This window comes from Physeter macrocephalus, chromosome 9 (assembly GCF_002837175.3).
Source record: "Physeter macrocephalus isolate SW-GA chromosome 9, ASM283717v5, whole genome shotgun sequence".
Classification (NCBI taxonomy): domain Eukaryota; kingdom Metazoa; phylum Chordata; class Mammalia; order Artiodactyla; family Physeteridae; genus Physeter; species Physeter macrocephalus.
The window spans coordinates 11,043,896-11,068,710 of record NC_041222.1 but is presented as its reverse complement, the minus strand read 5'-3'; the positions used below and the strand labels follow the sequence as shown (position 1 = coordinate 11,068,710).

Genomic DNA, 24,815 nt, shown 5'->3' with positions numbered 1-24,815 from the left:
AAACCAGTCCTGTGATTCTCAGGAGGCCAATTTCTTGTCACAGTTCTTTGCTTCTTATGTTATCAATTTTAGAATAAATGGGCGGGAAAACCAATCTGAGTTAGTAAGTGGTAGGCTGTTTGAAGTTTTCAACATTTTTCTAGCACAAATGATAACTCCAAGGAAACATGGATCCTACAGAGCTAGGTGGAGTTTCTGCTTTTTTTTTTTTTTTTTTTTTGTACGCGGGCCTCTCACTGTTGTGGCCTCTTCCGTCGTTGCGGAGCACAGGCTCCGGACGCGCAGGCTCAGCGGCCACGGCTCACGGGCCCAGCCGCTCCGCGGCATGTGGCATCTTCCCGGACCGGGGCACGAACCCGTGTCCCCTGCATCGGCAGGCGCACTCTCAACCACTGCGCCACCAGGGAAGCCCGGAGTTTCTGCTTTTTGAATAATGATAATGATAGTGATATTGATGGCATTTATTGCGCATTAGGTATTGGGCTTTCTATCCATTAGTGCCTTTAGTCCTCACGCCAGCTCAACCAGAAAGGTGCTGTGATTTTCTGTCTTTTACTGCTGAGGAAGTGGGCTAAGCAAGGTGAAGTGACTTTGCTCAGGGTCCATCCCAGGGTGGCTGAGCTGACATTCCCATTTGGCCCTTTTGATTTGAAAGCCTATTCTTGATCCCTAACTGTACTGACATAAACAGGCTGGGTGTAACCCCCACTTTACTTCATTACATTCAGACTGGACACAAGTCCTGTGAAAGACTTCCATGCCACACAAAAGAAACTGGAGGATCTTTGCTGGAATCCCAACTGCCGGACAGGTGGATGGAACTTTAGAGACCAAAATGTGTTAAGAGCATGCATTAAATACAATTAAAAAAATTTTTTTTCCTCTTTTTCACTTCTTAATTTTTTTCACTGCAGTAAAATATACATAGTATAAAATTCACCGCCTTAACTATTTTTAAGTGTATGATTCAGTGGCAGTAAGCGCATTCACATTGTTGTGCAACCGTCACTACATCCTCCTCCAGAACTTTTTCATCTTCCCAAATTGAAACAAGATACCCATTAAATACAAATTCTTTTACCTTACCCAGCCCCTGAAAACCACCATTCTACTTTCTGTCTCTATGAATTTATTGCTCTCGGTGCCTCATATAAGTGGAATCATACCGTATTTGTCTTTTTGTGATAAATCCAGTTTTGATAAGCACTTTTAATATAGGAGTACTGTCTGAAGCAATTCAGCAGGTACTGCGGTGTATGACTTGAAGAATCCTGCCGTCAGAGGGGTATTCCCCCAACCCTGCCTCCATTTACTGGTGATTTTCTTCAAGTGCATTACCTTGACCTCATGTACTTTACAAAATCACAGACCCTTGAAACTGGAAAAATGTGTGTGTGTGTGTGTGTGTGTGTGTGTGTGTGTGTGTGCACAATTGGCTGGTATAAGCCAATGGTAATTCCTCTAGTGCTTTGAGGCTTCCTAGCTTTTTTGTGCATATTATTATCACCTATTAGCAGTTAGGTTACCACTTCAGAGATGAGGAAACTGAGGCTGCAGGAGCCCCACAGAGCTTGAGAGCTGGAGTTCCAGACCAGTTCAGGCATCTTGCAGTTGTCCCGGGTGAGGGCCTTGCTGAGCTCTTCCTAGTGAGCATTACTGCTGGTCCAGGGGTGTAAGGACCACTTGGCGTACCCCTCGTGCTTTAGACACTTTTCTGTGGCCCTCACTCTACTTCCCTACCTCTTCCAGGAAATGGCCCAGCAGCTGCTGGCAGTGTTTGGTGGCTACTACATCCGACTCCTGGTGACCTCTCAGCTCCCCCAGGCATTGGGCACACGACATACAGACTCTCCAAGGATTCCATGCCCCTGCCAGCTCATAGAAGCCCACATCCTGGGTACAGGATGCTGCCCATTCCTGGCCAGGTGACCTAGGGACGAAGGTACTCATCTTCTCCCAAGGCTGAAGGTGAGAAGTCAGGGAGGCCTCAGGATCCCAAGGTGGCCGACGGTGAGCCCTAGGCGAGGAGAGCAGCATCTGGGGGCACTCTGAGGCTGTCAGTCATGTCAGCACTGCGAATATTGTGCTCATTCCAGGACCCTGCACAAGAATGGCTTGTCGACATCCCACACTGACCCCTGACCTTTGCAGAAGCCGATGGTCCCACTCTGAGGTACTTTCTGTGCTGCTTAGAACTGTGGGAGTGGATGAAAGGGCCACCCGCACATCCCTTTCATTGTCTGGAGAGCCCAGGAAATGTGAAGATGACCAGACCGGGCTGAATGTGTGTCCAAAGCTTGGTCTCAGGTGATGCTCCTGTCCCCACCCACTTCTTGTCAGATGGAGACTCAGGGAGGACACTGCTCTTTGTGGCATTGCCTTGGGCCCCTTAGATTATAAGAAGCCTCTTCCCAATCTGAAGTGAAGAAGTAAATTCTCAGAATGTTCTCCATTTTTAAGTTGTTTTTTTCCCTACATTTTCCGAAAAACGATGGCACTTGGGCTTGTATGCTAGCACACAGGCCTTCAGGAGTAGGAAACAAAGGGCCTGTAACTGCTAATGGGAATATTTGGAAGAGACTGATCCTGTCTGATTGGAGGACATATTTTGTTCAAAGCCATGCTTGCTTGTGGGTATGGTTTTCATTCTGCAGACGGAGAATGGCAGTTTGTTCCTTAACACTAACACTGTTCTGGAGTGAAGCGTAATCTGTCACTTGTGGAATTCCATGAAGAGCTCAGAGGCTGCCAGGTGCTCTGCTTCTGAACAAGTTTGAAGACCCATTGTTCCCTAGGCCCAAATCCAAAAGCCCTAGCCTGGCATTTAAAGGCTTCCCAGCACTTAAGACCTGGGCTTCATCTGCAAATTTGGCTTCATCGCCCATAAAAATCCTTCATAGGTTGAAACTCTTCCTGGACTGACATACCTGTTCCTTTGTATCTGCGGTACGCGGGCCTCTCACTGCTGTGGCCCCTCCCGTTGCGGAGCACAGGCTCCGGATGCACAGGCTCAGCGGCCATGGCTCACGGGCCCAGCCGCTCCGCGGCATGTGGGATCCTCCCGGACAGGGGCATGAACCCGTGTCCCCTGCGTCGGCAGGCGGACTCTCAACCACTGCGCCACCAGGGAAGCCCTGATTCACCATTTTCAAATGTTATACTCCACTTATGGTTATTATAAAATATTGACTGTATTCCCTGTGTTGTACAATATATCTTTGTAGCTTATTTATTTTATACATGGTAGTTTGTACCTCTTATCCCCTCCCCCTATCTTGCCCCTCCCCTTCCTCTGCATGCTTTAAAGCTCAGCTTTCCTTACCCCTCCTTCAGGAAGCCTTTCAACATAGCCAGACCTGCCACTCTCTGCCTCCTTTATTTTTTTATTTTTATTTTTAAAAAATTACCTCTTAATCCATTAATCCAAATCATCTCACTTTTTTTTCTCCCCCATGCCACATGGCTTGCGGGATCGTAGTTCCCTGGCCTTGGATTGAACCCAGGCCACCGCAGTGAAAACACCGAGTCCTAACCGCTGAACCGCCAGGGAATTCCTGACTCTGCGGCCTTTAAATTCTTGATGTAGTTGCTGCCTTTACTGATGTTTTATGTTATTGATTCTGTTTTCCTGTGCATACACCTATTCTTCTAGCTAGACTATAAGCTCCTCAAGGACAAAGACTGCACCTTGTACTTTTTGTGCATGACCTGGACTTGCTAAGGAAAAAAATCCTGCAGACTGAGTGCTTTGTCATCTCTATAGTAGCTTTTGCAAATTGCTCTCTGTACTCAGTTGAATGATGAAGTTGTCACAGACTGGGGTTCTGGTCCTGAACTGCCACTTTTAGCTATGTAACTTTAGGCTGCTCCTCACATCTGTATAATGGGTAGATTAGATGATTCTTAATGGCCCTTTCAAAGCCAAAGATCTGGGAATTTCCATCTTTTTCTGTTCCATTTTAACCCTTGGCCTTTCTCTCTGTTATGCCTTTATCTACATACAGAAAGGTACTATAGACCCACACAGGTGAGGTGTCCCAGACCTGATACCCCTTTGGATGGAACACTGGCCTAGCCAGCAGGAGAGCTGTATTCTCATTTCAGATCTGCTACTTCTTAGCAGTAGGACCTTGGTTAGGTTAACCTCTCTGAATGTCAGTTCACTCTATAAATGAATCTGGTGAACATGAAATGTAATTATGTGGGTGACTTACCATGTATGAGATGAATCTGACTGTTCACTTTCTCTGGGCCAGAGAAGAGAAATCATGTACATAGACCAGCCCTCGGAAATGGCTCTTTTAGGCATTTCTCTTCAGCCAACAAATGCCGGGGCCCGCTTTGCTCAATGAGAATTATTCATGAAGGCGATCATTGTCTTTCTCACCTGCCACAGCGGAAGTGTGGGCTGTGCATGTGATCAATAGTAGTCCATATTTATCATCCAACCATAAAACCCTGGTAAGTATAATAACAGAGAAAATGTGTGTGTTTTGACAAAACAGCAGTTTTTCCACTTTACAGCTTCCTTAAAGGACCCTTGATGTGTTGTTTCCTGCCTTTTCCCCTCTTTAGAGTTTCTGGTGGTCTCACCCAGTGGGTAGGGCATCCAGATGTGCCCATGAGGTACATTTCTTGGCATTTGAGCCTCAGTTTCCGCTTTTAGAAAATTCTGTGATCTCTGTCTTGCCTGCTTCACAGGGTTGCTGTGAAGATGAGATTCCACAAAGGAACATGTGCGCCGTTTCAAAGCTCTGTGTTGGTGACAGGCATGGAGCTGGTGAAGATGGTGCCATGTCGTGAAGTGGGAGCGGAGGGCTTGGATTCTGGAGTCACATGTATTCAAATCCAAGGTCTGCCACCTAGGAGCCGCGTCCTTCCCATCCTTGGGTCTCAGTCCTCAAGTGTGGAATGGGGATAAGTGTGCCTACCTGGCAGGTGATTGTGAAGGTTAAATGATATAAAAAATGTAAAGTGCTTACAACTGTGAGTTGCAAACTTGAGTAAGTGCTCAAGAAATTGTTGCTATTATTATTATTTTTTATCTCTCACTATGTCTTAAATGCTGTAGGTACCCGACTTATGCTTTTGTGGATGACGTAGCTCATTAACAGTTAATGTTTATTCATTCTGCATCAGACCTCAGTTACTCCAGCACCATGGGGTGTATTTATGTGAATAAAGATTCTAGTCTTTATTCTTTAATCTAGGGAAGATTCTGCTTCCCTAGCAGGGAAGTTAAGCACGAGCTGGTTTGTGACTTTGGGCCAGATGCCACCCTCTGTTCCTCCTCATCTATTAAGGGGGCGTGTGATAATAGGGAGATGAATTGAGGTGATGCGTGCAAAACACAAGGCCTGGTTCATAGTTTGGTCCCTGGTAAGGGCTCCATCATCTGATGATGACTTTTCTTCAGCTGCTGCATATACTGGTTTTCTACCTGTGTCTATTTGTGTGAGTCTTTACTTACCTTATTCAAATCTATATCCTTACCGATTTTGGTTGGTTGGTTCTGTCAGCGACCAAGGGAGGAAGCTCTCCAGCTAGGATTGTAGATTTTCTGTTTCTCCTTTTACTTTTGGCAAAGTTTTTTTTTTTTAATTACATAGTTTAAAAAATTGAGATGTAATTAACATACCATAAAATCCACCATTTTAAATTATAAAATTCAGTGGTTTTTAGTATATTCACAAGATTGCACAAACATCACCACTATTTAATTCTAGAACATTTTCATCACCTCTTCCCCCCACGAAGTCCCCCTACCCATTTGTAGTCACCCCGTTACTCCCTCTCCCCAGCCCCTGACAATCACTGGTCTACTTTATCTCTCTGGATTTTCCCATTCTGGACCTTTCATAAATGGAATCATGCTGTTTGTGGCCTTTTATGTCTGGCTTTTTCACATAACATAATGTTTTCAAGAATCATCCATATTGTAGCGTGTATCAATACTTTATCCCTTTTTAATGGTTGGATAATATTCTGTGGCACGGATAGAGGAGATTTTGTCTATCCTTTCATCCAGCTGGGTTATTCATCAAATCTACTTTTTGGCTATTATGAATAATGCTGCTATGAACAATTGTGTACAAGTTTTTGTGTGAACGTATATTTTAATTCACTTCTGACAAGTTTTGCTCTGTTATTCCATGCATACAAATTTAGAATTATTAGAACTGCCTGATGGTTTGACCCTTTTATCTTTATGAAATATCCCTCTTTAGTAGATTTTTGCCTTAAAATCTCCTTTGTCTGACACATTAGCGTTCTTTTGATTGGTGATTACATAGTATATCTGTTCATCCTTTTACCGTCAACTTATCTGCATCCTTATATTTACGGTGCTCCTCTTGTGAACGTGTGGGATTAAAAAAATTCAGTCTTTTTTAGCTGGAGTGTTTACTATGCTATGTCTAGTGTGTTTCCTGATATATTAGATAGTTTTGGGCTTAAATGTTCCATCTTACTGTTTACTTTCTATTGGTCCTCCCCTTCTGTGTTCTTTTTTCTGTACTATTTTTGCCTTCTTTTGCATTAAGTTTTTGTGATTTGTATAATTTCTCTTCTAGTAGCTTGTGAGGTATGTATTCTTTTCTCTTAGTGGTTACCCTAGATTACAACATGCATCCTGCACTTATTCAATTCTATTATAAGAGGATCCTTCTATCACTTTCTGGACAATCCAAAGACCTTAGAACTCTTTTCACCTTTCTGTCTGTGGTGGTCTTGTTATCATGGATTTCAATTCTTGCTATATTTTAAACCACAGCAGACATTATTATTAATGCTTTGTGTAGTCAGTGTTCATTTAGGTTTATCCACATGTTTACTTTTTATTAGTCTTCATTTATTACTTTGTTATTACTCTTTATCCCTTCCTGCATTTCCACACATTTGTCTAGAATCATTCACCTACTCCCGAAACTACCTTTGGAATTTTTCTTTAGAATAGTATTATTTATATTTAGAAGTACCTTTAGTATCTTCCTTCCAGTACAGATCTTCTGGTGACAGATTGAGTTTTTGTTTGCTGAGAGGTCTCTGTTGTGTTTTTATTTTTGAAAGAAGTTTTTGGTAAGTCAAGAATTCTGGAATACTACAGGTTTTTTGGGTTCTTTTCAACCTTTGGAAGATGTCATTGGCTTTCATTAGTTGTGAAGTCAATCTTATTGCTGTTCTTAAAATTTTCTCTTTGCTTTGGGTTTCAGTAATTGTATTTTGATGTGCCTAGGTATAACTTTTGTTGTTGTTGTTGTGTTTTTTGTTTTTTTGCTGTACGCGGGCCTCTCACTGTTGTGGCCTCTTCCGTCGCAGAGCACACGCTCCGGACGCGCAGGCTCAGCGGCCATGGCTCACGGGCCCAGCCGCTCCGCGGCATGTGGGATCTTCCCGGACCGGGGCATGAACCCGTATCCCCTGCATCGGCAGGCAGACTCTCAACCACTGCGCCACCAGGGAAGCCCTAACCTTTAAAAATATTTATCCTGTTTGGGATTCGTAGCACATCTTGAATCTGTGATACAGTATTTTTCATCATAGCTTCTACCCTCTTTTTTCTCATCTCCTTCTGGGACTCTAAGGATATGTGTGTTAAGACCTTGTCACTGTATCTCTAAGACTCTCTGTGTTTTCTGTTCTTTTGGTTCTTCATGATTCAGTCTGAATATTTTATACTGACTTATCTTCCACTTCATTACTCTTACCCTCAGTTCTGTTTACTCAGTTGTTAATCCTTTGAATTGAGTTCTTAATTTCAGCTATTGTAATATTCAGTCCTATAATTTTTAATTGATTTTTAAAAATAGTGTACAGTTCTCAGATGAAATTATCCATCTTGTCATCTGTTTTCTTCAATATTTTAAAGTCCACATCTACTGACTCCAATATCTGGCTCTTCTGTAAGTATGTTCCTTTTGCTTTTTTGGTCAGTTGGTCCTATCTTCTGGTGTTCCTGGTAATTTTTTATTGAATGCTAGACACTTTTAAAAAATGAAACATTGAAGAGATACAAGACTCTGGATATTCCTTCAGAAAGGATTTACTTTTGCTTCTGAGAAAAGTAAAGTTGGGATAGTTTGACTCTGGGTTTTAGTCCTAGTAAGACTTAGTATATTTCTGGTTAGCACTGATTTGCCGGTTCTAGCTCTTCAGAGATTTTAACTGGAAACGTATTTTTAAAAACTTTTAACAGCCAATCCTCTTCGTTCAGGGTGAGCCCTCAGCCTCTAAGCTGTGAGTCTACTGAAAGCTCTGCCCAGTTTTTCAGCCTTTTAGACTCTTTTTAGGAGTTGGCAAGTGCCTTGAGGAGGTCAGAAGACCTTGATGTCCATTTCATCTCTCTGCACTTTCTTTCTCTTGAGGACCTTGGCCCCTCAAGTCCTCACTGCATTGGTAGCTCTTTGACATATTCGGACAGATTTAAGAAAAAGGAACTACAGCCTTTTAAACTGCTCTCAGTAGGAGGATTGGTCTGATACCAGCTAGTTTGCCATAGTCAGAGGTAAGGTCCAGCTGTGGCTTCCATTATTATTTTTATTGTTATTATTTGAAAATCCTCTAAAGAAAGATATCACCCTGAGGCCAAGGGCCCTTTGACAAGTTCATAGGATGTGAGCCTCCCTCCATCTTTCTGTGAAGTGGCTTCTAAATGCAGGAGGTGACATTTAAGGAGCATCTTTTATGTGCAAAGCACCTGCTGTATCTGTTGCAGGAAACAGTTCCAAGACATAAAGAACATAGGGTTTTCTGGAGGTTCCCTTGTTTGCTTTCAGCCATTGTTCTTTTAACTTTACCTGCCACATATTTCTAACCTCTTCTGGATGTGGCCACCTGGATGTCCCGTAGACTCATTTAGCTTGACATAGCCCAAGATGAAACGATCTCCTGTGTGTGGTGAACTTGGCCTCACGACCACCCCCTTCGCAGTTCTCTGCATTGCAAAAGAAGTCAAGAACTTCATTTAGCAGAATCTTCTTCCCTGTATGGTTCTGAGTTCGAATTGGCCAGCTTTACCTGAGATATACTTTGTAACTTGGGGCTCTCGTCTCCATCTTAGGGATGCTGACCTAGTTCATACCTATATCACTGTCTGTCCTGATTGCCTAGGCAGCCTCTTTTTGGATGTCTGTATCAGTTAGGGGCCAATCAGAAGACAGAAAGCACACAGTAATTTGAATATAAGAAGTTTAATATAAAGAATTATTAACTTTAACAGGGGGTTGAAATAATGGATTGGTGAATAAGAAGTAAGATCCTGTAAAGAATATAGAAATAACAGGTCTAAGGCATAGCCACCACCACAGGGCTGAGATAGAGCCCCCAAGGAAGAGCCCCCCCCACCCATCTCCAGCTGAGATACGGACCTTGGGAAGGACATGGCTGTGGCCCATTGGACGCAGAGAAGTCTCTGAGATGCCATGTTGACAGAATGTTCTAGAAATCTGCCCTCTAAGGTGCTAGGGAAAGCTATCACAGAGAGGTGGAGGCACTACCCCATTTGTTGGGGGGAGGTCACTGGGAGAAGCTGCTAGCTAAGTGCTGCTGACCACCATATACAGCAGGATCTGGGTGCTGGAGAAGCCATGTGAACTGCCAGAGCCAGATACCCAAGGAGCTACATGTGCTGCTTGCTCCCTGCCAAGTGAGCTCCCCAGAACAGAAGGAAAGCCCTTCCTCTTCCAGTATCTCCAGCACCCCCTACTGACGAAGCCTAAGATTGCACTAGCTGCCAAGGGAAAAAGATTTAAAGGGCCCAACTCCAGTTTTGAAGAACAGGCAATGAACTGTCAATTTGGAGCCAAAAGCAATCACTGAATGTCATTCTACCATCATTGTGAAGGGCAGCATAACTGGTTGGTTAAGAGTATCAATTCTGGAATCAGGTGTCCTGGGTTCAAGTCTCAGCTCTGCCATTTACTATTAGTGTAATCTTCAGAGACTTATTTAAGTTCTCTGGGTCTCAGCTTCCTAATTTGTAAAACCAGAGTAGTAACAGTACTATCCTTATTGGGTTATTATGCTAAGTGAGTTGATATTTATGAAGCATTTAGAAGAGTAATATACCAGATTTATACACTGCTGTTATCGTTATTGCTCACACTTCTTCAAATTGCAGCCAGGATGGGCTTTCCATTGTAGGTATGAATCTTAATCTATAATATTGTGGTATAAGACATCATCTTCCTTTATTCTCCTCTTCAGTGCTGGGGGCAGACACAGGGAGTGCTAATGTTTTGTCTTAACAACTCACCATGTTCATATTGCAAAAACCAGAAATATGGCTATGTCACTTTGTTGCCTAAACATTACGTTCCCTGGCTCCCCATTACCTTCTGGATAGAGTCCAACTTTCTTTTTCTGGATATGAGGCTCTGAAAGCTCTGTCCCCCTCACCTCTCCCAACACCCTGGCTCAGGTTTTCACTTTCGTCTTTCCAAGCATCGAAGTTCACTACTTTATACTCCTGCCAGCTTGTGTCTCTGTTTTCCAAATTTGCTTATTCTGTTCGCTCCTTCTGGAATACCATTCCCCTCTCCTCTTTCCTTGGCTAATTCCCTTTCAACTTTCAAAAAACTCAAGCACCATCTCTTCCAGGAAGCCTTCCCCAAATCCCCAAGTTGGTTGCAAAATTCCCCGTTGTTATTGTTTCCCAATTGTCTATAAGGTGAAGTGATATGCTTCTGTGCCTGGCTCCCTGGCTAAAGTTGAAGCCACTTGGGGTGTCCCGCATGTTACGTTTGCATGCTCTGCGTTTTAGCGCAAACAGCTTTCTACAACTGTATGGGCTGTGCATTGCATCACTATAGGGCTGCCTGTTGCAGAGTTGTGCACTACCTGCCCCACTGTTCACTATGACCCTGAGCACCAAACTGAGTCCCACAGTAGCCGAGCAGTATTGTGCCCTCAAGCTCTAGACAGTTATTACAGCATCTATTTATAGCTGCCCATTGCTGACCAGCCTCTCCTAAGTACTTGGTTAGGTTGGTAAGGAGTGACTGAAAATGTTTTAGAATCAGACCTCATTTCTTAATAAGAGATGCCTAATTCTAATTGTTCTATATTCAAGGGAATCTCAGAAGTAGGGCTGGGAGAGGGGAAAAGAGGAGGGACACAGGCCTAAGATGCAACTAAGGACTTTAATTGGAGGCAGCTCCTCTGCAGCGGCTTCTCTGGGAGCTGAAGTGACTCTTGCTGGCGGCACAGGGACGGCTCAGACGTCTTCTCCTCCTCTGGGGAGTTTCCGAATCAGTCTTCATGGCCCCTGTTCACCGTCCCTTTCCTGCTGGAGACCCTCCAGCAGCCGTGCAGCCTCAGAGACCTGCAAGGGGGCTGCCGTCTAGAATGTTCAGGGTCTCCCAATGAGGCATGGCTGGTATGGCCAGCGATCCTGAGAGTAGCGGCTTAGGTTTCTCTTGTGAAATCCTCTTTTGGAAACATGTGAATTCACATCTGAAAGAAGAAAGGGAAAAATCACACAGTGAAGGCTTTGCTCTGGGCCTGGGTGGACTGTTCCGGTCACCCCCATCCCTGGTCATTGTCAGATTCTGGAATACTGTGTGAGCCACGTGGATCCTGGCCTGGGACGCATTGGTACCCCATTGGAGCATTCAGTGACAGCAGGGTGTCTTGCAGACTGAAGTGGCCTGGAAAATAGAAGAATTGGGCCCATGATGGTTCTGACGTTAACACCACTCTCTGCTGGGCCTTTGGAAAGTCCCTTCCCACTGTGGGCCAAAGCCTTCTCTATACAGTGAGAGGTGTGTTTATTTTTTTTTTTAAACATCTTTATTGGAGTATAATTGCTTTACAATGTCGTGTTAGTTTCTGCTGTATAACAAAGTGAATCAGCTATACATATACATATATCCCCATATCCCCTTCCTCTTGCGTCTCCTATCCCACTCCTCTAGGTGGTCACAAAGCACCGAGCTGATCTCCCTGTGCTATGCGGCTGCTTCCCACTAGCTATCTGTTTTACATTTGGTAGTGTATATATGCCAACGCCACTCTCTCACTTCGTCCCAGCTTACCCTTCCCCCTCCCCGTGTCCTCAAGTCCATCGAGAAGGGTGTTTTTAAACTATGCTCCATGGAACCCTGTGGGGGGGAGGGGAGCTAGGGGGACTCCCAGACCCTCATCCCCAATTCGAGTAGAGCAGGACCCCTTTGAGTTTTTATAGAAATTGGACTTTGAAATTTTGTTTGCCAGGAGGGTTTAGCTGTTACGAGAGTTCTGAAGTGACTGGGCTGGATGACGCTTACCTCTTAACAGCCAGCCTAATAGGATGGTTGTGAGCTATGTGAGATCACCAGGGTACAGTGTGGGTGCCAACCAGTGGGGCTGCATTTCTTCTTCCTGGATGTGGCTACAGTCCAGGAACCAGAGGCATTTCTCCCCCCACTGGACTACGCTCAATCCACAAGCATTTTCTGGCATGTTTATTTGCCATGTACCTGGTTGAGTTTGGAGGAACAAAAGTGATGTAGGCCCTGCCCTCCTGGAACTTATCGTCTGGTGGCCGAAGCAGACATTAAGCAAACAATCACATGCAATACACATATAAGACAATGCCACAAGGGCTTAGAAGGAAAGTATGGATATGTGTTCTTTCTTCCCAGACCTCCTGCTCCTCATGTAATTCCCAGCTCAGAAGGTCCTGCAGCCAGGTCTTAGACCCCTGGACTCTGTCCAGTGTGTCCTAGAATGTGACTGCAGCTTCCTGAAGGGAGCAGTCCTGCCACTCCTGTCACCCCACTTAGCTCAATATCAAATTGGGGTTTGGTCATTAGGACAAGGCCCCCTCCCCCAGAGGTTCCTGGTCAGTGTTAGGACCCCAGTTTGGAACTCACCCTCAAACTCACTGCTGCTGAAATAGGAGGTTCTCTTTTCTGGATGGAGCAGGGATTTCCCCAAAATCACGTGGGACGCTTCATTATCTTGCTTGAGATTTTGTCCGTCAAGCTCATCCTTCTGCAGACCTGGCAGTGGTAATTCCACGTGGTCATGTGGGGAGGCTCAGAGGAGGTACCAGAGGTGAAGGCGTTTTGCCAACTGGAGCAGGGCACATGGACCAGTGGTGATTATTGTGGGGTGGGGAGTACCTGAGTCTGTGTCCTCTCATCTTCTGAGTTCTCTGCCTCATAAGCAGGCACTGGATTCAAAATATGTATTCTTTTTAAAATATAAAGTTTACTTTTTTCCTGTTTATAAATATAATGCATACCCATTATAGAAAAGCTAGGAAATATTGAAGAATATGAAGTAGGAAAAAATGCCCCAAACACCCCTCCCCTCAGATATGATCACAGTTCCAGTGTTTGCCTATATGCATATTTTTACATAGTCCATCACATCCTGTATATTATGCATGCATTTTACTTTGTACATATCATAAACATTTTTCTCATGTCACTAAATTTTAAGAATTTTATGGATAATTCAGGATTTATTTAACCAATGTTCTATTGTTGGGTGTTTAGACTGCTTTCAAATTGCACTACCATAAAGACCATTGTGATGACCACTGTTGTATATAAGGCTTTATTTTGACATACCCCTAGATTCTTAAAAGAATAACATACAATCTTGTCAACAGACTAAGCTGTATTCTGTAATAAATGACTGTCCTTTTCTAGCTGCATACCTTGAACAAATTGCTTCGCCTCTCTCTGTCTGTGTTTTCAGACCTGCAAAATGATATATCCATTCTGGATAATCAGGTCCACTTCTTAGAGTTATTACAGAGATTAAATAAGATCACTTTTCTAGTGTGTAAGCTCTGAAACAGTAGGGGACTTATCTGATCACAGCTGGGTCCCTTGTGCCTAGACAGTGCCTTGCATGTAATTGGGGCTCAGTAATTATCATTATTATCATCTTGGAAAAAGGGACTGACATTTTTAAGTTTCTTGGTTTTTATCGTGAAATTATTTTCAGGGGAAGTATTTTAAAGGCCCCTGCTATGGATTTCTGGCAAAATATGCCATGAGAATTTTTTTCCTGCCATTGAACTGTCCTGTCTCCTAGTGGGATTGTGTCAGCTGCCTGACCAGCCGCCCTGACCCCGCCACTCACTGCCCAGCTGTGTGTTTGTCAGTCCTAGCTTTGCCTGATCTTGACAATATTGCTGTTTTTTTCTGTCTGAAATTGCTGATGTTGAACCCCAGTCTTTTCCACTATGACCTTTTGTCCTGGATCATCAAGAAGGATGTAATTACAAACTGAAGGTCAGGATGCCTTCTCTCTCTCTCTCTCTCTCCTCTTATACATGGTGGCCTCGGAAACTGTGTTCCAGATGCTCTGACTAAAGATGAAAAAAGATGTGTAATAGACTTTGAATGAGCAAGAAATACACTTTTGTTTTGTAAATGATTGAGATTTAAAGGCATATTTGTTTTAGCATCAGAGCCTATCCTATCCTAGCCAATACCTGTATACTATAGTTTCCATTTGTTGACCTTTGTTGAATGCCTACCTAGTGCAAGCCCTGTGCTTGGTGCTTCTATATATTCCCTCATTTAATCCTCCCAGTGATCCTGAAAAGTAATAATACAGTGTGGATATCCCCATTTTACAGGTAAGGACACTGCAGCTCAGAGTGAAAGGGTAAGTGACTTGCCCAATTCTGTGGCAGAGCTGATTGGATCTAACCCCAGCCCCAAAGGCAGGGTTCTTAACTGCTATCTTTATAGTCTTTAGACAAGTGATTCTCAGACTATGATGTATGTTCAGGTTTCCCTGTGGGTCATGTTAAAACCTAGGTTCTGATTCGGTAGGACTGGAGTAGGGTCTGAAAGTGCAGCTTTAACAAGCTTTAACAAGGTGATGCCAGTGTTGCTGGTTCATGAATTGCACTTTAAGTTTCAAGATTTTTAAGCTCTGTTTATTGATTTGGGTACTTAGCCACCCAATCTTCACCTCATTTTAGGTTGGGATTATTCAATCAAAAGCTGAAGGAAGGGCTTCCCTGGTGGCGCAGTGGTTAAGAATCCTCCTGCCAATGCAGGAGACACGGGTTCGAGCCCTGGTCCGGGAAGATCCCGCAAAAAAAAGCTGAAGGAAATCTGAGGGTATCTCAGCAGGAAGGGGGATGAGCAAAATGAGGTCTCGAGAGGCCACGCAGGGTGTTTTTGCCTGGTACCTACCATGCTTTGATGACTGAAGCTCTTGGGTTTGACTGGGGATCTTGGAGTCATCTGTGGCATTGGGTTCCTCACAGCATTTGCAGCATAAACAGAAGATCTTCGAGGCCAGGTTTTGGTGGGCTGCTGTATGAAAGAAAGGAATGGGGCCTTGGGTTCTGGGGCCTGAATTCCAGATGCCCCGTTGGAAATTTACTGTGATGGGGGTCATACAGGGTCAGCTTCTCCCAGGTATAATAACACTTCCCTCTCCCAAATCTCTTGTAGCTCCCCACAGCCAGCAGGTCCAAGCCCTTCAGCCTAGGTTGCTGTCTCTTAAGGTCACTATCCCTATTTTATACAAAATTTTCTTACCCATGGAAAACAGTTGAAGCCTCTATTCTTCTAGCTTTGCTTGCAGGGGTGCCTTATTGAATCAACCGATCTTGAATTTGAGCCCAGTTCCCTGGGCAGGGCTGTTTCCTAAATAAACATAAGACTGTGGATGAAAAGTGCCAGTCCTTTACCTGTGCTCACACTCCAGGTAGGATCCCACTACAGCAGAATCCCAGCCCATGCAGAAATCCACATAAACATGCTTGGCTTTTCTTTTATATATATAAATTTATTTATTTGTTTGTTTATTTATTTATGGCTGTGTTGGGTCTTCGTTGCTGTGCATGGTCTTTCTCTCGTTGCGGTGAGCGGGGGCTACTCTTCGTTGGTGAGCGGGGGCTACTGTTCGTTGCTGTGCGTGGGCTTCTCATTGTCATGGCTTCTCTGTTGCGGAGCGCGGGGTCTAGGCACGCAGGCTTCAGTAGTTGTGGCACATGGGCTCAGCAGTTGTGCCTTGTGGGCTCTAGAGTGCAGGCTCAGTAGTTGTGGCGCACGGGCTTAGTTGCTCTGCGGCATGTGGGATCTTCCCGGACCGGGGCTCGAACCCGTGTCCCCTGCATTGCAGGCGGATTCTTAACCACTGCGCCACCAGGGAAGCCCACATGCTTGGCTTTTAAAGAGATCTGTATTCTACCCCGTTTCTAGGGGTAGGTTCCTTAACCTTCTCGAGCCTCACTTTTATCATGTGGAAAATGGGAAAAGCAGTGCCTACTTTGCAAAAAGTAAAGGTTTAAACATATGAAAAATGACCCCTGTGGTGATGGGTACACAAAGTGCCCAGTCAGTGGTCATTGCATTTCCTTTCCCTTCCCTTCATGTAGCTCATTGGCTCCAAACTATTCTAGCCGGTCCAGGTCCCATGAGAACATGGTGATGAAGCACAGTCTTGTAGATGTAGGTCCTGGTTCTGCCACCAACTTGCTGTATGGCTTTGAGTAAGTCCATGCCTATCTCTGTGTCTCAGGCTCCTCATCAGTAATAAGAGGAAGTTAGGTTAGATGATCTCTTCAAGGATCTTCCTAGTTTGGGTGGTCCAGAATTACAAGGCCTTGTTTTCATCCCAAACTCCTTTCACTGTGTATCAACTTTTCCAGGTCTCTGAATGCTTCCTGTTCTCCCTTCCCTTTCTGTGTCAAACCCCCTTGTAGGAAATTCTTCTCGCAATGCCCAACTCACTATGTGAGTTGTCTCACTCATGGGCATTTGCTTCTCATTTTCTCTACTCTCATACCATCCAAGCCACCATCAGCTCTTGCCTGAATTACGGCAATAGATTTCAAACTGATCTTCCTGTTTCTTTTACCCTTGACTTCTTAATAATGAATACAAAATCTCTAACTTCCTGCACATAAGCTATTCAGTATAGCACAATTTATATACTGTGGCTAGGTACAGCCAGCAGACCAGACACATACGATGTCCCCATTGTGTGGGATCCTTGGACCAAGAGGGGCACTTTCTGGGCCCATTTAGCTTCAATCTCCAATAGTCCTTTGGATCTGCTGTCAAGTGAGTTTTTCATAATAATTTGAGCTGTGACATATTTCGCTGAGCTCTCTTTAATGAATTTATTTCCTTAGGATTTATAAACAAATGGAAATTAATATGAGGCAATTCGATCTTTTGTTTTGAAGATGCACCATTTAGCAAATATGCTTGCCATTAACACGCTGATTCTTTTGCTGCTTGCTCTAGTTTCAATCTTCATCTACTTATATAAACTCTTGCTTCATGGGCTTTTATTTTGTTCTAGATCGCCTTATGTATGTTGAGTGTAGAAGGAAGTGCTTCATAAGGAAGGAATAAAAACATAAGTCTGACCTGCCTCCACCATCAGGCAGCCCTGGGAACTACTGGTTGGAGGTCTGTTAGATTGGTGGTCAGTTTGTATAAAGGAAATTGCTAAAACTTTGCCTTGGGTCTCTCCAAACCTTCATGAGCACATGTCTGTCTTGGTAAAGCAATGAAAAGTCACTTTTCTCAGCCTATGTTTTGGAGTTAGTGATTTCCAGGGCATTGATCATATGAAGCCTTTTAGGTTCTCCTTGGCCAAGGAATTCAAGATGTCATGCATAGTACAAAGTTTTGACTAACTGTAGTGTATTCTTTCCTGTTTGTCATGGTCTCAGCTGCATTGAAGTTGCTTCCTCTTCCTGGAAAAACTCTTGCTTTGTATATATACTCTCACTGAATGTACTCTGATGTGCTTATCTTAATTAATGGCAAAATTTTGCTAGATGACTTAAAATTACAATGGCCATTATGGCAAACTTTCAGTGTCAAAAATAATAGATTTAAGAGGGGCGGTAGAAAAGAGAGAAGACAAAAACACCAAACACTCCGTAGAGGGCTTCTTTGATTGATAATGCTCTCGCTCCAGGAAGAAGAAAAAAAAATCTGACTACTACTCAAACCTGAAACCTACTTGCATTGCATGTCTCCCTCTCTCCAGTAGCTTTATCTCTACCGCCCACTTAAACTTCTCGTTTCTTTCCCTAACTGCCTAAATAAACTTTCTTCATGGGGCATTTCTCTAGAAAAGAGAACAAAACATTGCACAATATTCCCCTAAAACTCCTGTACCAGAAGGTGGATCCAGAGAGGTTGAATTTAAAACCTGGGTGAGAGCTGAATTGAGGAGAAATATTTAAAATCATCTCAAAGTTTGGAACAACAGAAAGTTGCTGTCTAGTTCAGGATTCTGTTATTCAGTTACTTATTGCCCTAGACTACCACATTTGTATCAAGTAGTTAACGTAATTGTTAACCTTCAACAATGGAGCAAAATGTTTAAAAGCAGCAGGATGGAAAAGACCGGAAGATTTAAAGAACACATCTATGCATAATTCCAAAAAATTAAGGGCTTGAGAAGTTAAGAAACACAGAAAATGCACCACATAAAATTATTTCAAAAGTTATTTCAAAAGGTAAAACCTTTTTCTTAAGGGTAGATTGGGCAAAGATTCAGAATTGAAAACAAAATCAAGATGAATCAGTAGGAGACTGAGTAAACTTCAGGACATTCTGGGGTAGACCAACAGCTTAAGGGAATCTTTTCTTCTTTTCTTGCAAAGGACTCAGACCTGAAATAGTGAACTTAGATACAATAAATTGGAATGAGAAATGTCGACTTTGATCTCCCGATTATTTTCAAATAGTCCTAAAAATTAATTAGAAATCAAAATAACTTTAAGCCCTCTTGGACCAAAAGTTCCTCTGTTCTTAAAGAATACGGAGTCTGTGGATGAGGACACGTGTGTGTGTGTGTGTGTATATATATATATATATATATACTTTGAGCAGAAAGACCGTTGGAAGAACTCATGTTCCATAATGGCCAAAGGACAACTGTCCAAATCTGTCCAGTGATACCACTCTAAGGAGACCTTAGCACTCAGCACTCTCCTGTTCTTCCTCTAAACTCCCAAGGAAAATTGATAAATAAAGGTGGACAGTAATACTGCTTGATTGTTGACATGGTTTATTTCTTACTGGGAAATCAGACTTTTCAATGCCAACCAGGACTAAGACCTAAGACCTACTGTTCTTTGTGATGACTATGTGTCCCTTTCCAAGTGTGCAACTCCCGGGCACCCTCAGTGGACAATGTTTCTTACACAGTGTTGGAAGGGAAAAAAATCCTTCATGGGGTTATCAATATCCCAGACTTCTGAGAACAGTGAGCCCCCCAAAGGAGGTGGACAACACAAGGGGCTCATTTTCCTTCACCTTGACTGACATAGTACACAACACAGCCCACATCCTAGGGCACAACTGACCAATTGAAAATTCTTAGCTCTTACCTTTGGATTTTATTTTGGCTAATCGGGGGATTATGCACCATTGCTTTCACTTTATGCTGTACCTTGATTGATACCACAGTTGAGGTTAATCTATACCTAAGCCCAAAGAAAAGGCAACCTGGCTATTTGAGGTAGACACAGGGTATCATTTGAAATTTATCTTCTTCCGTCATGCCTGGGAAATATAGGTTATGATTCTATACTGCCTTCTACACTCTCTTAAAAATACTTTTAATTATTATTGTTTGTCTCACAGTCATTCATTGGCTGTTGTCCAGAGAGTTGAATATTTGTATGCGGCAACTGTTTCAACTTCTGGCTCCAGAGATGATTGAAAGACAGAAACAAGGAGACATCAGGCTGGCTGATGCTCAAACTGAACATCAGACCTCTGTAAGTGGAAAACTGTAACTGTGTCTTCAAGGAAAGTCGACAACAGTGCTGAAGATCTGTACAATCCCTGAGGGTCTCTCCTGAGGCTTTGGTTGAGGGAGGGCCGAAAGGGGGAGACTGAGAATAAAAAAGGAGTTCCCACACTCCAAAGTGAAGACTGATTGCTCTGTAACCATGGTAACAGATAATCACCAGAACCTGTTTAAACCCATTTAACCTGTTAATGAACTTTTATCTTGATGACCATTCTCCTGAAAGTAACATCCACAGACAGTACTTCATGGCCTATGGTCTACCACTCCTAAGCACTCCTGCCTCTGAAATACCACCTGTCCACGAACTCAGTGCCTCCACAAACCCCTTAAATATTAGCCATTAGCTTTGTTCAGAGACTTTGTCATCAGAGCATAGTTCTCTCTTGTTTAATGAGAAATAAATTCAGTTTTCGTTCCACACGTTGAGTGGAGGTCTCTTCTGCTAAAGCAGCTTGTACGTACATAGCATCTTGGAGATCATTCTGTAGTAGCAGCTCAGCAGATATTTTCAAATATAAGTTTATCTGAATCTAGCGCTGATGCTTTTCATATCTTTACTCCCCAGCAATTTCCCGAGAAAGAGAGGGGAGTAGAACCACTTTCTCCTCTAAGTGTTGGTAGCCAAGAGTTTTGAACTTTTGAACCCTCTTCAGAAATGGAAAGGATATTAACACTGTAGAAATTACAAGCACGTTCTCTGGGGTATAATTCCTAAGGATTTAGTTTATTAGCTATGAAATTTAAAAGAATTTAACTTTCCTGAACTTCTGTTTTCTTATCTGTAAAATGGGAATGATAATAGTATCTACCCTAGAATGTGGTTGTGAGGATTAAATAATCCTCACATAAATAATGATGGAAAGTGCTTAGCACAGCTCTCTGGCACATTGTAAAGGCTCAATAAATGTAAATGCTGATGCTGATGAAAATGTGGAGTTGATTTTGGTTAGGGCAGGGTGGGTGTGGTGTTTCTTGCACTACCAGCACCCTCCTCTAGGTGGAAGCAGGAGCCAAAGAAAAAGGGCCCTTGGGTTACCCCCAGTGGGCTGTGAACTTCAGGTCTTCAGTGACCCCACAGAACTTCGACCAGAACAAGAAAGATCATTGAAGTCAAACAGGAAGACTTCCGGAGCTGGAGGAGCCCTTAGGGGTCATTCAGCACAGGTGGGGAGACTGGGACCCAGAGAGAGAAACAGTGGGGTCATGGTAAGAGGGATGGCGTCTGCTTCCTGGAGCAACGTGAAAAGGTGCCCAGGAGTGATGGCGACATTGTCCCTTTAAGGATGAAAAAAAAATATCCCTCCTGCTCTCAGGTCTAACTTTTGAGCCTCACTCACCTGCAGCTGGCAGAGCAGAGATGGAACTGTCTGTGATGTCACAGGGCCTGGGAACCAGGGAATGTGGGGACAGAAGGGTTTGACTGGACCACAAACGTGGAGAGGAAGGAGGAGGTTTACTGACCCTCTCTCCCATCCTTCCCTCTGTCCACAATGCCGTGTTGTCCTTTGGGGCACTGCAATGGAAGTCCTGGTGCCTCTGGTGAAAGCATCTTGAGGATGGCTGGGCCAGAAGGAGGCAGTATAGCACTGGATGCAGAAGACCTGGGTCCACATTCTGTGCCCGTACCCAGCAGGGTGGTAACCTTAGGCAAATAGACGTCATGTCTTGGTTTCTTCCTCTTTAAAGTGGGGATAATAGGACTTCCCTGGTGGCACAGTGGTTAAGAATCCGCCTGCCAATGCAGGAGACACGGGTTCGAGCCCTAGTCCGAGAAGATCCCAAATGCTGCGGAGCAGCTAAGCCCCGCTGCCACAGCTATGGAGCCTGCGCTCTACAGCCCACGAGCCACAGCTACTGAGCTCACATGCCACAACAAAAGCCCGCGCGCCTAGAGCCCGTGCTCCGCAATAAGAGGAGCCCCCACTCTCTGCAACCAGAGAAAGCCTGCACGCAGCAATGAAGACCCAATGCAGCCAAAATTAAAAAGAAATAAATGAATTTATTTAAAAAGTGGGAATAATAATTATTATTATTTAACTTTAAATGATATTTGTAGGATTAAATGAGGTCAGGTAAACATTTAACACGGTGCCTAGGTATAGTAAACATTCAAGAAGTGGTTGTTATTAATGATATGTGCAAATAGAAAGCGGCATTCTCTTCCCAATCTATCTTTCAGGAAAAGAATTATTTTATATTTGAATCCTGACAAAATCTCTCACCTTTGGGGAACTCTCAGATCCTTTATTTAGGACAACCAATTTCTATTTGGGGAAGCCAAATTAGGTTAAAATGTTCTCAATCAGTGCTATCTCTGGATGCTTCTAGAGGTCACCTGATACAAAAGGAACAGAAGCCAGCAAAACTTCAGCACAGTTTTGGATGTTCTGTTGGAGGGGTGGATTGGGGTTCATGTGGTTACTTTCAGGAGAATGGTCATCAAGATAAAAGTTTATTAACAGATGAAATGGGTTTAAACAAGTTCTGGTGATTATCTGTTGCCATGGTTACAGAGCAATTGGTCTATGTGACCTAAGCCATACTAAGTATTCGATGGTGGTTAAAACAGTCTTTTAAACCTCAGTTGTAAAGAAGTACTCCAAAGTGGTAATTTTTTTTTTTTTTTTTTTTTTTGTGGTACGTGGGCCTCCCTCTGTTGTGGCCTCTCCCGTTGCGGAGCACAGCCTCCGGACGCGCAGGCTCAGCGGCCACGGCTCACGGGCCCAGCTGCTCCGCGGCATGTGGGATCATCCCAGACCGGGGCGCGAACCCGGTTCCCCTGCATCGGCAGGCGGACGCGCAACCACTGCGCCACCAGGGAAGCCCAAAGTGGTAATATTGAAGGTTCTCAATTCTGGCTGCAAGTGAGATTCATCTGAGATGTTTTTTAAAACATAGGTATTGAATACCCTCGGGCCTAACTCCAGATAAATTAGAAACCTTGGGGATAGTGGTGGGTGAAGCCTGGGCATCAGTATTTTTACAAAGCTTTCCAGGTGATTCTTATATGTAATCAAGACTGAGAACTACTAAGTTACACTGTGGAGATGGCTAATTACACACATAAGCAGTGATTCTCTGCAAAGGCTGCCCTTAGGGAGGAACATTTAAAAATACCATGCCCAGTGCCCACTTTATAGGCCAGTAAAATCACTATTTCTGGGCATTGGTAGTTTTGGAAAGGTCCCCAGATGATTTCCCTCCACATACTTTAAAAAAATTGAGATATAATTGACATATAACGTTGTGTAACTTTGAGATGTACAATGTGTTGGTTTGATACATTTATATATTGCAATATGATTACTATGCAATAGTAGTGTTAGCTAACACCTTTATTGCATCACATTATTTCTTTTGTGTTGAGAACAATTGTAGTCTCTTAGCAACTTTGAAGTTTATAATACAGTATGACTTTTAACTTGCAGCCAGCATAGAAAACTACTGACCTACGGAACAAATTTTAAAAACCTAACTTTTCTTGATGCTGTATAAATAAATGTATTTTTTAGCTTTTCAGGGACAGTATTATATATGGATTCAATAGGACTATTTTTCAAATAACTTAGAAATGAAAAAATACTCTGGAAACCTGTGTTAGATGAAAATTGTAAAGATACTGATGTTAGAGATATGTGGGAAGCATTTGAATGAAATTGTTTCAGCAAATGGGTGAATGAGGATAGCAGTATTTCTAAATTAATATATTTTATAATATATAATATGCCATTGTATACACACATCCTGTATTGAATCCTTGTAAATAGATGTTTGGTTATTTCACCCATAGCACAAAACATTTATATATTCAGGTTGGCCAAAATACTTTAAAAAAAATCTTTGCGTGGGGAAAATGGGAGATAAGTCTTCTGTTTGGGGTGGTTTACCATTCAAGCTTAGATCTGGGGTAGGAGTCTAGTTAGCAGGTTCCTGCACTAATCCCTGGTCCAGGTAGAGAATAATGAATAAGGCACTGGCCTAAGATAAGTGGGTGGATTTTGAATCTGGTGATTCCAGAGTGTATGGGCTCTGGCGTTAGGCTGCCTGCATGAGAAACCTGCTGTGGTAACTTGCTGTATGACATTGGCCAAGGTCATTTACCCCTCTAATCCTCAGTTTCTTTACCTTTAAAATGGGAATTATAATAGCGTTGATGTGAAGAATACATTAGACCAGCCATGGAATGTTATAAGTGTATAGCTGTCCCTCGGTATCTGCGGGGGGAATTGGACCCCCAAGGATACCAAATCTGAGGATGCTCGAGTCGCTTATGTAAAATGGTGTAGTATTTGCATGTAACCTAAGCACATCCTCCTGTATACTTTAAATCATCTCTAGATTACTTATAATACCTAATACAATGCAAATGCCATGTAAATAGTTGCTGGAGAGGTGCAAATTCAAGTTTTGCTTTTTGGAACTTTCTGGAATTTTTTTTTTTTTAATTTTTAAATTTTATTTTATTTTTTTATACAGCAGGTCCTTATTAGTCATCAGTTTTATACACGTCAGTGTATACAGGTCAATCCCAATCGCCCAATTCATCACCCCCGCCCCGTGGCCTTCCCCCCTTGGTGTCCATATGTTTGTTCTCTACATCTGTGTCTCAACTTCAAGTGCAGAGAGTTTCTATGAACCTTTACCCAGTCTCCCCCAATGTTAGCATCTTGTATCATTAATGATATCAAAACCGGAAAATTAACATTGGTGCAATCCACTAAACTCATTCGACCATTCACCAGTTTCGTACACACTCGTGTGTATGTGTGTAGCTGCACGCAGTTTTATCACATGTGGTTTCATGTAACTGCCACCAATTTTGGAACTTTCTGGAATTTTTTTTTTTTTCTCCGAGTATTTTCTGTTGTGGTTGGTCGAATCTGTGGATGTGAAGCCCTCGGATATGGAGGGCTGACTGTAGTACCTGGTAGAGAAGAAGCATTCAATAAATGTGGCCTGTTACTATTATTATTTGATACTGAGAGCGAAGGGTGAGTCTGGGCTGATGCTTTCACACCTGTGGATGTGAAATTAGAGAATTCAGGAAGAGTACATTTTGGATAAGG

At 43.1% G+C, this 24,815-nt stretch overlaps 1 protein-coding gene across 1 annotated transcript; it reads right to left on the bottom strand.

The window, feature by feature from the left end:
* Window positions 1-9,283: 9,283 nt before the first annotated feature.
* Window positions 9,284-15,621, bottom strand: TEX48 (testis expressed 48). Its single transcript, XM_028494292.1, has 4 exons — window positions 15,056-15,621; window positions 13,226-13,239; window positions 12,852-13,016; window positions 9,284-11,451 (listed from the first exon to the last, which is right to left on the bottom strand). Exons 1-4 carry the CDS (start codon window positions 15,352-15,354, stop codon window positions 11,348-11,350), a joined length of 582 nt encoding a protein of 193 aa, XP_028350093.1. The 5' UTR covers window positions 15,355-15,621; the 3' UTR covers window positions 9,284-11,347.
* Between the last annotated feature and the right edge of the window lie 9,194 nt (window positions 15,622-24,815).